General features: G+C 39.9%; 1 protein-coding gene across 1 annotated transcript in view; it reads right to left on the bottom strand.

The window, feature by feature from the left end:
* LOC109488315 (RNA-binding motif, single-stranded-interacting protein 1-like) overlaps positions 1-7,686 on the bottom strand; it is a 33,420-nt gene extending 25,734 nt beyond the window's left edge. Inside the window, exon 1 of the mRNA XM_019792511.1 lies at positions 7,388-7,686. Coding sequence (XP_019648070.1) covers positions 7,388-7,477 — 90 coding nt within the window. The 5' untranslated portion in view covers positions 7,478-7,686. The remainder of the gene's footprint in view (positions 1-7,387) is intronic.
* Between the last annotated feature and the right edge of the window lie 3,838 nt (positions 7,687-11,524).

The following is an 11,524-nucleotide window of genomic DNA, read 5'->3' as shown; positions in this document are numbered from 1 at the left end:
CTTACATTAGGTTTAGGTAAGGACGTCATGACATGGGGNGGGGGGGTGAGTGAGGGGTGGTCGCTTTCTTGTAAGAACCCTCAGTTCTATAAGCCTGCAACAGAGGCTAGGGTGCCAGAGTACACTGTACTGCAACTTTACAGAATACAGGCCTGATTTTACATTCAGACACAGTTGAAGTCATCTGTCACTGACACTGGCTTTGCCTTCCTGGCAGAGGCTGGGGTTGTAAGTTCACGGATTTGGCAAGCGGACAAGAGACGTAAAAATTTCTAAAGATTTCATCATAGTTTACAATAAAACAGGACACAATATTAAGCTTTACTTAAATGGTAAGGCTAAGGTGGAGGTAGAATGTATTTCTATATATAGGTTCACAGATTTGGCAAGCGCACAAGACATGTAAAAATTTCTAAAGATTCATCGTATTTTACTATAAAACAGGACACAATATTATAAGTACTTTGATAATGTTAACCCTAAGGTAAGATTCTGAGGTAGAATGTATTTTATATAAATTATATAGCCATATAGCAGTTGCAATAGAGCCAGCTTTCAGAATATGTAGTACTATGTTGTAAAGATTGTAATTGTCAGTAAAGATTTCATCATATTTTACAATAAGACTGAAGAGCACAATATTATGCTTCACTAATACTAACGCTTAAGGTAGCATATATTTTCTATATAGCCATATACTAGTAGGCTACATGTATATTAGAGCAAGCTATCAGACCATGTAGTTCAATGTTGTAAAGGTTGCAATGTTAAGATGTCAAGATGTCAGGTTGTGTTAAAACTATCTTGAGGAAATGTCTTAAGGCATCGCGGAAGAGAAAGCTCATTTCCTTACCAAAATGTCAGCCTACTTAAAGACGCAATAAAGACTTGAGAAGGGCCCGAGAGGCATCGTCTGCTCTCTATGCAAAATGGCGGCGAGCAGACAGTTCAATCAAACACTGCTCACTTTTAGATTGGGATGTAATCTGCGGAATGTCAAGGACATCATCAGGGAAGGTCATTTCAAGGAGAAATAATTACTTCTCTCTATTCTTAGACGAACCAATCTTCGTCTTGTCGTCTTGTGAGATTACACTGATGTCGAATTACACTAAACTTCGAGGGTCAGTTCAAAACTTAAAGTTTTAACTTACAGAATCGTGGATTGATGGATGATTAGAACACCACCCCCCTCCCGCACATCAAGGTCACTGCCCCCCTCCCCCCTGTGTGATTGATTTGGGATCAATCAGAGGTCATGGGCTTCTACCAAACCTTCCCCTGTTTACAGGGACAACTGGCCGAGGAAAAAAATGTTGTGTTTCCTGTTTCAGTCTTGAAAAACATTAGGGTCGGTAGGTAGGGATTGATCATTATCTTTTTTTTATTATTATTATATCTTGGCGATCTCTAGTGATCCAACTTATACAAGCACAGTTAAACAAAGTAAAACTTGCATGAGGACGCTTTCACTTTCAATGTCGCAAAACCAATAATTGTACAACATTTCATCACTCAGGTGTCAGATCATTTAGCTAGAAAAGGTTGACCAGCTAAAAAAATTATGTCCCTTACAGGGGTCCACAACACAAAAAAAGGCGTTTTTTTTTTGTAGAGTCGGTCGGGAAACAGGAAACACAATATTTTTTCCCTAGGCCCAACTTTCCTCACGTAGACACGGCTCAAGAATACAATAGGAAATCTCAGGCCTTGAACTGGCCTTACAACAAGTAGTTTTCAACAATGGAGGAAAAATCCGCTAATACTTAATACCTGTCATCGCCTGGGAGGTAAAGTACAGTTATTTATGTCCATTGATGTCAATTTCATTCATGCTGGTTTGAATTCTTCATTCTTAATCCTGCATAACCTTTACCCAACTCATAGGACAGTCTTTTTGAATAAATGAATTGTTTCGATGATTACAGAGGAATTAGCTTGCAAGCTTTTCTATTATAAACTAGCTCCTGCAAAGTTAGCTGTGCTGTATGTTGATAGTCAATAATGTTGTCATTCATGCTTATAAACCTGCATTTCTCCTCTGGTCTCTCAGTCACTGACGAAAGGTAGTGGATGCTAGCTGAAACGTCTGACCGTTTCCAAAATCATATCCAGTTGCTTGAGTAACTGCTTTTTGGCGTATCTTATTACCTGGATGTCTAACCTTCACCGATGTTGTCATTCATGCTTTAAGTTCTGCATTTTTCCTTCTTTGTACTTGAATATTCATACCGTAAAGTTTCCAATTGAAAATGCCCTTTAACGTACACACCCCTGATTTGGGCACGAATGCAGACCTGACTATTTAAGGACTGAAACAAGCTTCAAAGCGAAAAATCCCCTTAACTTACGCACCCCTGTTAGGCCTTTTGGTGCCATGCCAGAAAAGTGGTCAACATGGCCACTTGTGGAATGTATTTCCAGATGAAAGCCTTCACAAAAATGAATTTAAGCAGTTTGCTGAGAGCTTTTCTAGTACTAGATATTCTATTTCTGGACATTTTGTGAACAATTAAATTATAGGGTGCTTAGTTGAGCTTTTCTATACTCGAGCTCCTACATATCTGAAGAGTGCATACATGTACTTATCCCGAAGTTGTAGAGAGTTTTTGATGTGGGATTATTAGGTCAAAGATTAATAACTATACAGTCCATTTTTTCTCATACACATGTATAACACATGTCACACGTGTGTGAGTCAATCAGGTATTAAACCTCAGAAAATCGTGTCACAGGAAATAGGGTCTATCGGATTACTTAAGGTTAGAGCTCCTTTCACAATCACATACAGCGCTGGCTGGTCCCTTAAGCAGTGGGAAGAACCCCCCCCCCCATTCAAAATCCTGGCTTAACTTACGGGCATGTATATGTACAGGCAATGTTCAAAGCTACATGTATCTAGCGATGATGCACCTACCGTACTTGGTGACAACAACCCCAGTCTACAATAGTTCTAAGAAGTTTGTTTCAAGTGAAAGACCCGTTTGTGTAACAGAACGCCTTATTCCAAACTTGACACTCTGCGTGTATAATGTTAACACATATATATATATGTACAGGCAATGTTTAAAGCTATAATATATGTGCTGATGCCCCTACCGTACTTGGTGACAACAGTAGTCCCAGTCTACAATAGTTCTCAAAAGGTTTTTGTAGGTGAAACTTCAAGTAGTACTGAAAGACCCATTTGTGTAACAGAACGCCTGACTCTAAACCTGACACTCTGTCAATATCTGTGTATGTATATACTGTATAATGTTAGATATACAGTATATACATATACAGGCATTGTTTAAAGCTATCTAGCGAGGATGCCCCTACCGTACTTGGTGACAACAGTCGCACTCTACAATACTTCGAGGAGTGAAAGAGCCATTTGTGTAACAGAACGCCCTACTCCAAACCTGACACTCTGTCGGAAGTAAACCAAATCCCGCCTTTCAGGTGACACACAAAGGAATGCCATTGACCTTGAAGCCTGCCTCCCAGACTCTCGACCTTGACGACTTGATCCTCACAATGAACCTTAAGAGGCCTTAAGAGTCTCAAGTGTCACGGTTTTACCTTACACCTTCTTAAAGGAAGATTGACATCTAGGTTTGTAAGCCACGCCCCCTTTTGTGGACTGGTTATCCAGATGTAACATCCGTGTCCATAATATCACCAGGGTCCATGATATCACCACCTTGAGAAACAGTGTGCTTAAAGATATTTTTACTGCAACATACTTTTGGTATGCACTCCTGCACACCTCAAATGTACACATCTAGGGTATATTGCAGTAAAAACATCTTTAAGCACACTGTTTCTCAAGGTGGCGATATTTTGGACTATGGTGATATTATGGACACAGATGTTACTCTCAAGTATGATAATAACACAGATATATGAATAGAACAGAATACTCAAGCATGTTGGCAGAACGTACTGCACCTGCACAAAAAACCTGTAATGTGTTGTGCACAGCACTTTGGCAGAATGTCTCATATGGATATTCCAACCATTCATGTACATGTAGGTAGCTGCCAATTCTCTTTCCAGTAACATTATGCATACAATATGTTTTCGCATGACATAACCTTTTGTGTTGGATTGTAATTATGTTTGATCATCATACAATCATGACATTACACTTGAGTACATGTGAATACATTTGTACATATGGATATATCACCTATGTACATGTAAGTAGGCAGGGCCCCTAACGTATAGCTAGCTGCCAGTTCTCTTTCCAGTAACATTATGCATACAATATGTTTTCGCATGACATAACCTTTTGTGTTGAATTGTAATTATGTTTGATCATCATACATTCATGACATTACACTTGAGTACATGTGAATACATATGGATATTTCACCTATGTACATGTAAGTAGGCAGGGCCTCTAACCTATAGCTAGCTGCCATTTCTCTTTTCAGTAACATTATGCATACAATATATTTACACTTGACATAACCTTTGGTAGTATAGATGTAATTATGAGTTATTATCACGCATGAGAGTACATATGGATAACTGGTTCACAAAAGGAGGTGGGGCTTACAACCTAGCTGGCAGTTTTTTTCCAGTGATATTTTTTCTCATGACATAACCTATAGACATAGACGTGTAATTATGTATGATGATTATACAATCGTGACATTACACATGAGAGTAAGTCAATCATGTAAAATAAGTAGGCAAGGCTTCCCAAAATATATGTAGCTTTGCCTACTTTTGTGACATGATGTGCAATGTCATATGTAATAATCATACATAATGACACAGCCACACAAAGAAGTCACCTAGAAAAAAATTGGCAGCTAGCTCTAGATTTGGAAGCCTCACCTACTTTACGCTATAAGAATGAGTTATCAATATGTTTTGTCATGTGCAATGTCACATGTGATAATCATACATGATGACACTGCCATGCATATGTCATGCGTAATAAAGATGCATAACAACACATGCCTGAATCTATGTCAGTTTAATAATGATATACATGTTCACCATACTGCAATGCCAGTAGACATTATTAACCCTGCTGTACTGTATGTGTACATGAATCAGTGGTAGAAATACTTAATTTCTGACTCTTAGTGATCTCCAATATTGCAGGATGTCACAATTTTGTTCTGCAATTTGGAAATACTTTCTGCAAGTACACACTTTAAAGTCTGGATCTAAACCCATGGCACATACAAAATTGCATGTTTGGAAGCATATTGCAATAAATTCAAAATTTGTATATGTAGGTTTGTATATTAGAGTCAGTAGTAAACACCAAAGCTTTTAAACACCATTGAAGCCCTAGCCTGATTTTTTTTCAGTCTGCAAACTTGTAGGTTGCTTAATTTTTCTTCTGCAATATTGAAAATGTCTGCAAAATGCAGACTGCAGGTGGGTATTTCTAACACTGTGAATGTAGCTTTTAACCCTGTAAGTGACAATGCTGATCAGATCGGCCATGTTTTGTTGGGCTTCCAATATGTATGCAAATTTTCCTTGGCACTTGTGGGGTCAAGCGAGCGACTGACTACGGTATTATGTAATGTGAATAGAATATACACTGGCTATGCTAGAGGAATGTGTAACTTGGTCATTTCATTACACAAATCCAATCATCATCGATGAAGGTTAGATCTTTACACACATAAACGTGAGACTGAGAGACAATGTCACAAACAAAGCCCCAACTATTCCAGATATTTCTGTCCTGTTTATCCTTTCCACTTGACAATTTCTTGGCTCTCCTTTCATCGTATATTTTACTTTCACAGAACAGACCAATTCCTAATAGCTAAACCTTACAGCTACACACCTGCACCAAAACGTGGGAGACTGAGTGTCTATATACAACAATGTCACACAAACGAAGCCCTGTACATTTCCAGACAGTTCTGTTTACACTTACAGTTACATCACATGACAGTTTCTTGGGTCACTTCATATTTCACAGTGCTAGTGACCAGACCCACGAAATAGACAAAACCCTAAACCAAATACATCTACACACCTACACATAAACATGAGAGACTGAGTGTCTTACAATGCCACAAACGAACCCCTATTTCCAGACGTTTCTTTTCCGTCATCACTTGATGATATCTTAGAAGTTAGATCACTTCATGTTTCATAGTGATAAAACCCTACACCTTCTGTTCACCCTCTACATGTATATACACCTAAACGTGAGAGACCGAGTGTCTGTAACAATGCCACAAACGACTCCCTGACCATTTCCAGACAGCTCTGTTTACAGTTAACATGAGTTCTGTGTTCCTTTCATCCCACCAGGTCTGTGTAGACTGCACACATTCCTCCCAGGCCCAGGGCAAATATAATCAAGGCAGGGCTGCGAACAACGCACTGCACAGGGACTGGCTAGCTAGACTCAGCCAGAAATAACAGGAAAGCAGGGTTCTCACCAGGTTTTTTTCACAGCATAGGGGTCAGGTATAGAAGGACAAAGTCGCACATCCAAGTCCTAAAACCATGACCACAGCAGGGGGTGTGGTGGTCTTCCCAAAAAATTTTGAAACTTATAACGCCCTGAGACACTCAATTTCTTGCTTATTGAGGGACAGATTTTGTGAAGTTAAGGTTTTCCCTTTGCTATAGCTTCATGCTTAAGTTATATTTTCATTTTTTGAAGATTTATGAAGGTTCTCCCCCCCCCCCAAAAAAAAACACCCCTATGCTGGTTGAAGTACAGTATAGGGGGGGTCCAAATCACAGCATAGGGGGCCCCTATGCTCAAAAGGCCAGCCAGAAATAACAGGAAAGTAGGGAGAGTTAGTACTGAAGAAAGGGGGAGGGGGCCTCACAACCTCAACCATATGGAACATTTCTGAGGTTGGAGACTGAATTCCTGCATGTTCAGACATTCTAAACAGGCTTTGGAAAACACTTTATGCTGACTAAGGTTACTGCGCTGCGTAGAACTTACCAAACGTTTCTGAAACAACGCAGATAGCTCTAAATAAGTCATAGTTGCAGGGACTAAGGGAAATAGGATGTGGATAGAATCAGCTAGCCTCCTTAGCAGGCTTATAGAACTGGGGGTTTGGTGGTCTTTGGCTGTTTTCTGGTTAGCTGGCCAGTTTAAAAAACGGGGGTAATTCAACCAGACCGGCTATGTTGTCTATATGCAAGCAGCAAATAGCACATAAAAGCTCCCAAAGACCCCCAAACCCCCAGTTTTTGGCATGCTATGGAGGCTAAGAATCAGCCTGGCTGTCTTCTCTGCTAGCTAGCCTGGTTTCTTGATAGAAAAGTTTGCTGTGCACGCTCGACTAATCTCCTAGTGCTACCCACTTCAAGCTAACATTCCTCAGAACTGTAACGTAAACCCAACAACCCTGGAGAGATCGAGACACGAAACCAAAAACTGGGGCCTTACTTTTCTGTGAAGAGAGGGTTTGCAGCTGGAGGTGGCAACAGCTACAACACTAGTGGGGATGACATCAGGCTTGGGCACCACCGACGACATTTCTCAGTCCTGACACCACCTCCAAGTTCACAGCCGCGTCTCTACAACTCCGGACAGCTCACAACAATACCAACAATGCGTCTATAAATCACTGAGGGCCTGTAGAGGGGCGGCAGCCTGTCTAGCAGAGAGCTGAGCGCTTCACACACAGTAACACACACAGGAAGAGAACCCGCCCCCTTGGCTGCTCAGACAGAGCCGGCGTGCCTGATTTGCATTACTCCCAATTATGAGGACTATGTAAACAGGGGAATCAGATGGCCTGGGTGGAATGCCACTCCCACACTCATGGCTGCACCTAGCCTCAAACAGGCTTTTCTAAGGGCCTTTCCTATACTATACTATACGTAGCCTCTATCAGGCCTTAATACAGGGATATGGATAGTACATGTAGAATTATGAGGACTATGTAAACAGGGGAATCAGATGGCCTGGGTGGAATGCCACTCCCACACTCACTGTTGTTGTAGCCTCCAACAGGCCTTCCTAAGGGCACCACTTTCTAGATAGCCTCTAACAGGTTATCCTAAAAGGTTATGGATTGTAGAATTCAGCAAAATTGTGCAAACAGGGGAATCAGATGGCTGGGCTGGAATGCCACTCCCACACTCACTGCTGTGTTAGCCTCAAACAGGCCTCTTTGTAAAGGCTCCTCTTTCAAGCTAGCCTCTATCAGGCCTTCCTAAGGGCTCCTCTTTCTAGCTAGTCTCTACCAGGCCTTAGTAAAGGGTTAGAGATTGTAGAATTCAGCACAAAATCTGTAAACAGGGAATCAGATGGCTGGACTGGAATGCCACTCCCCTACTCTGCAAATAGCCTCTACCAGGCCTTTTTAAGGGCCCTACGTATACTCTCTACCTACGGGCTAGTCTCCAGCAGTTCTTCCTACAGACAATTCTTGTTAGACTAGACTCAAGTCAAGTTAGACTAGACCCTTATCACTCCCTCCATATTATATCTAACAGGAGGAGGCCTTGGTTTCCTTCCTTGTATTTCAAACTTTTATGATGCCCAACCCAGAATTTAGTGGTTTAGATAAGCCTATTTAGACTAGAGTCAGATACAATGTGAGGACCGGTGAGTAAGTCGTTGGGAATTTGACAGAGCAGGGAGGGGAGTATCATTTCAAATTCCGCTTGACATTTTTGGTTGCTGAAAAGAGGGGAGTGCAAATTCACCTGATGGAAAGAATATTATGTATGTGGAAGATGAAATGAATTTTAATATCCAAACTATCTTTCAACATCTTATTAATAATAATACAAAAATACATAATAACTTAATATGCCATCAGTGTTCTATCTCAATAAATAAGCATTATCTAAGTCTTTTACTAGTTTACATAATGTATATCTACAGGCATAAACATGAGGCACTTCCCCAGTCCTTAGTAACACTCATCACTAACATCTGCCATATGTTTGCCTTTCTAAGCCTTCTGCCAGTAAAACAGTACATAAAACTGTTGATATAAAGGCTTTCCGGTGCATTATTTTATCATGCGCGTCTGTAAACAGCACTAAGAGCCTGGAATCCTTTTTATAATGCAGCAACGTCTCATATAACTCCAGGGCTCGAAATTCATTTTTGGGAATAGGTGCACTGGTGCATCCAACCTAAAAAATTGGGTGCACAAAAATTTTTTTGGGTGGACCATAATTATAAAATCTTATTGTTCCTCTTCTAAGACTGAATCTGAAATGGGAGGTAACTTCAAAATATTAAACAACAAGTACTACAGCAAAAGATTTTGGTATTTTTCTGACACTTAGATGCCAAGCATATCCTGTATACTATTATACATTTGATATGTAGAAAAATACCTACAAAAATATTTGAGTGCACCAGAGCACGCACAGAAAAATATTGGGTGCACAGGTCCAAATTTGGGTACACTAAGGTGCACATGCACCCAGTATTTCCAGCCCTGTATATATTCAGCTATGTCTCATATAACACTGACAGCAACACTGAACAGATCAACATTACTCGATGTTAGTTCAGGTCACAGCATCATAAAAAGAGCTAGTAATAATATAGAAAGTCATGTAATGTGATATATAACATAGATATGACTATCAAAGTGCAATAAATACCAAGCTTACACGCCATAAAATTTTACCTCGCATACTAAACTCGATAAGATTATTCTGAAATTCCATATCCATGGAGGCCAAAACCCTCATAAAAATGCTAGTAAAATAGAGTGTCACTGTAACGTTACATCTAACATTATCGACAACTATATAAGTTATATATTTGTAGTATTTTTAGCATATCTATGAGCTAGCAAGTCAAAAATAACGAACGTTACCAAAAATAACCGCTGTCTACCAGCCTCCACAGTCAAGGTCACAGGTCAGAGGTCGTGCGTGTGTTATAGGAATAGCTCAGGGTCAAGGGTGAGGGGGGTTCTGTGGTAACCGTGGCAACGGAACGTTCCACTAACCAGACAGGGCACGACCTTCACAGGCAGCTGAAAGGGGCATAAATTCTCTGCAACTTCTATACTCCCAGCATCAGCGATGTTCAGAATTGGATATCGCAAAATCTATACGTATTTGTCTGTCTATGTCTATAGATATGCATTTATATAGGTTTATTATTATTATGTATGTAACCTCTATTTATCCATCTGGCTATATAATCTGTCACTATAAATTTGACAAACTGTGTGTTTGAGAGATTTCTAGTGCAGCACCCCCAGGTATGCAAAGTTGCATTGGACATATCTTTCGATGCATTTTTTTTCAGGGTATTGGATGTACATGAATGTGGCCTAGTGAATATGTTAGTACATAGATAACATAGAAGCCTTACATGTCAATGTATCCATCTATAATATCATAAATTAAAATTTTATTGATATACTGAGGAACATTCTAAGTTAAGGGCATGACCAGTGCATGTAAAGGATCATTTCAAAAATCCTTAAAAGAGGCAACAAGTCAAACATACAGTTTACAAGTTCAGCCCACAGCAAACCTGTATAACTCGACTCAAGGACACGGGAAGACATTTTACAAGACGATAAAACATCTTAATGTTTGCTCCTTCCATTTCCTTCAAGGTCAAGACTAAAGTGGCCACCCAGAGGTCCGCACCATATAAGGAATGACAAGAGGCACTTAAGACTTTAACAGGTATGTCTTAACGGAGAGCAGACAGTGATAAAGTCTCAGAAACAAACACACTATTAGAGGGTAAGTAAAATCCTCTCATAAAGTCGTTTTCTACTCATTTGCCTCCATAGCATGCCAAAAACTGGGGGTTTCGGGGGTCTTCACAGTCTTTTATGTGCTATTTTCTGATTGCATATAGACAACATAGCCGGCCTGGTTGGATTACCTCCGTTTTTTGAGAACTGGTCTAATCAGAAAACAGCCAAAGACCACCTAACCAAACCCCCAGTTCTGTAAGCCTGCAACAGAGGCTATTTTCTACTAATGACTTCAAGATGACCATGTTAGAGTTCAAGTTAATGTTTTGACTTGTTACTGGCTTTTCAGTAAAGATTACACAATCTAGGGAAGATATCTATCTTTGAAGTGGACAAATACATGGGAATGAGATAGTTGGACTTGAATTTGGACAATGAGTTATATAAATAGCCACTCGCTTCACTTAAGCCAACATGGCACACGTATTAATGTTTTCACTTGATATTGGCTTCAGTAAAGATTACACAATCTAAGGAAGATATCTAGAGCAGAACTATCTTTAAATTGGACAAATAGTAGTAACGGGATATTTGAACCTGAATTTGGACAATGGTTAAAAATAACCCTCACTTTACTTAAGCCAAAATGGCATGCATATTAACCTTTAGCTTGCTAAGGTAGTCATTTGGCACCAAATTTTTACTGGTTATGGGGTTAGGCAGCAGGGAGAAGGTTAACATTTCCATTTTGCTGATTAGAATCATTAGATACTATTTTGTAATTGCAAAGATATCTGATGACTGCCTGTTGCAATATAAGAAAACGTAACAATCACACACGTAATTATCAGAAATGGGGTATCAAATATCATCCACGGACCCTTTCA

Source organism: Branchiostoma belcheri, unplaced genomic scaffold, assembly GCF_001625305.1.
Source record: "Branchiostoma belcheri isolate BF01 breed outbred unplaced genomic scaffold, Haploidv18h27 scaffold93, whole genome shotgun sequence".
NCBI classification, from domain to species: domain Eukaryota; kingdom Metazoa; phylum Chordata; class Leptocardii; order Amphioxiformes; family Branchiostomatidae; genus Branchiostoma; species Branchiostoma belcheri.
This window is presented reverse-complemented; position numbering and strand designations above follow the sequence as displayed.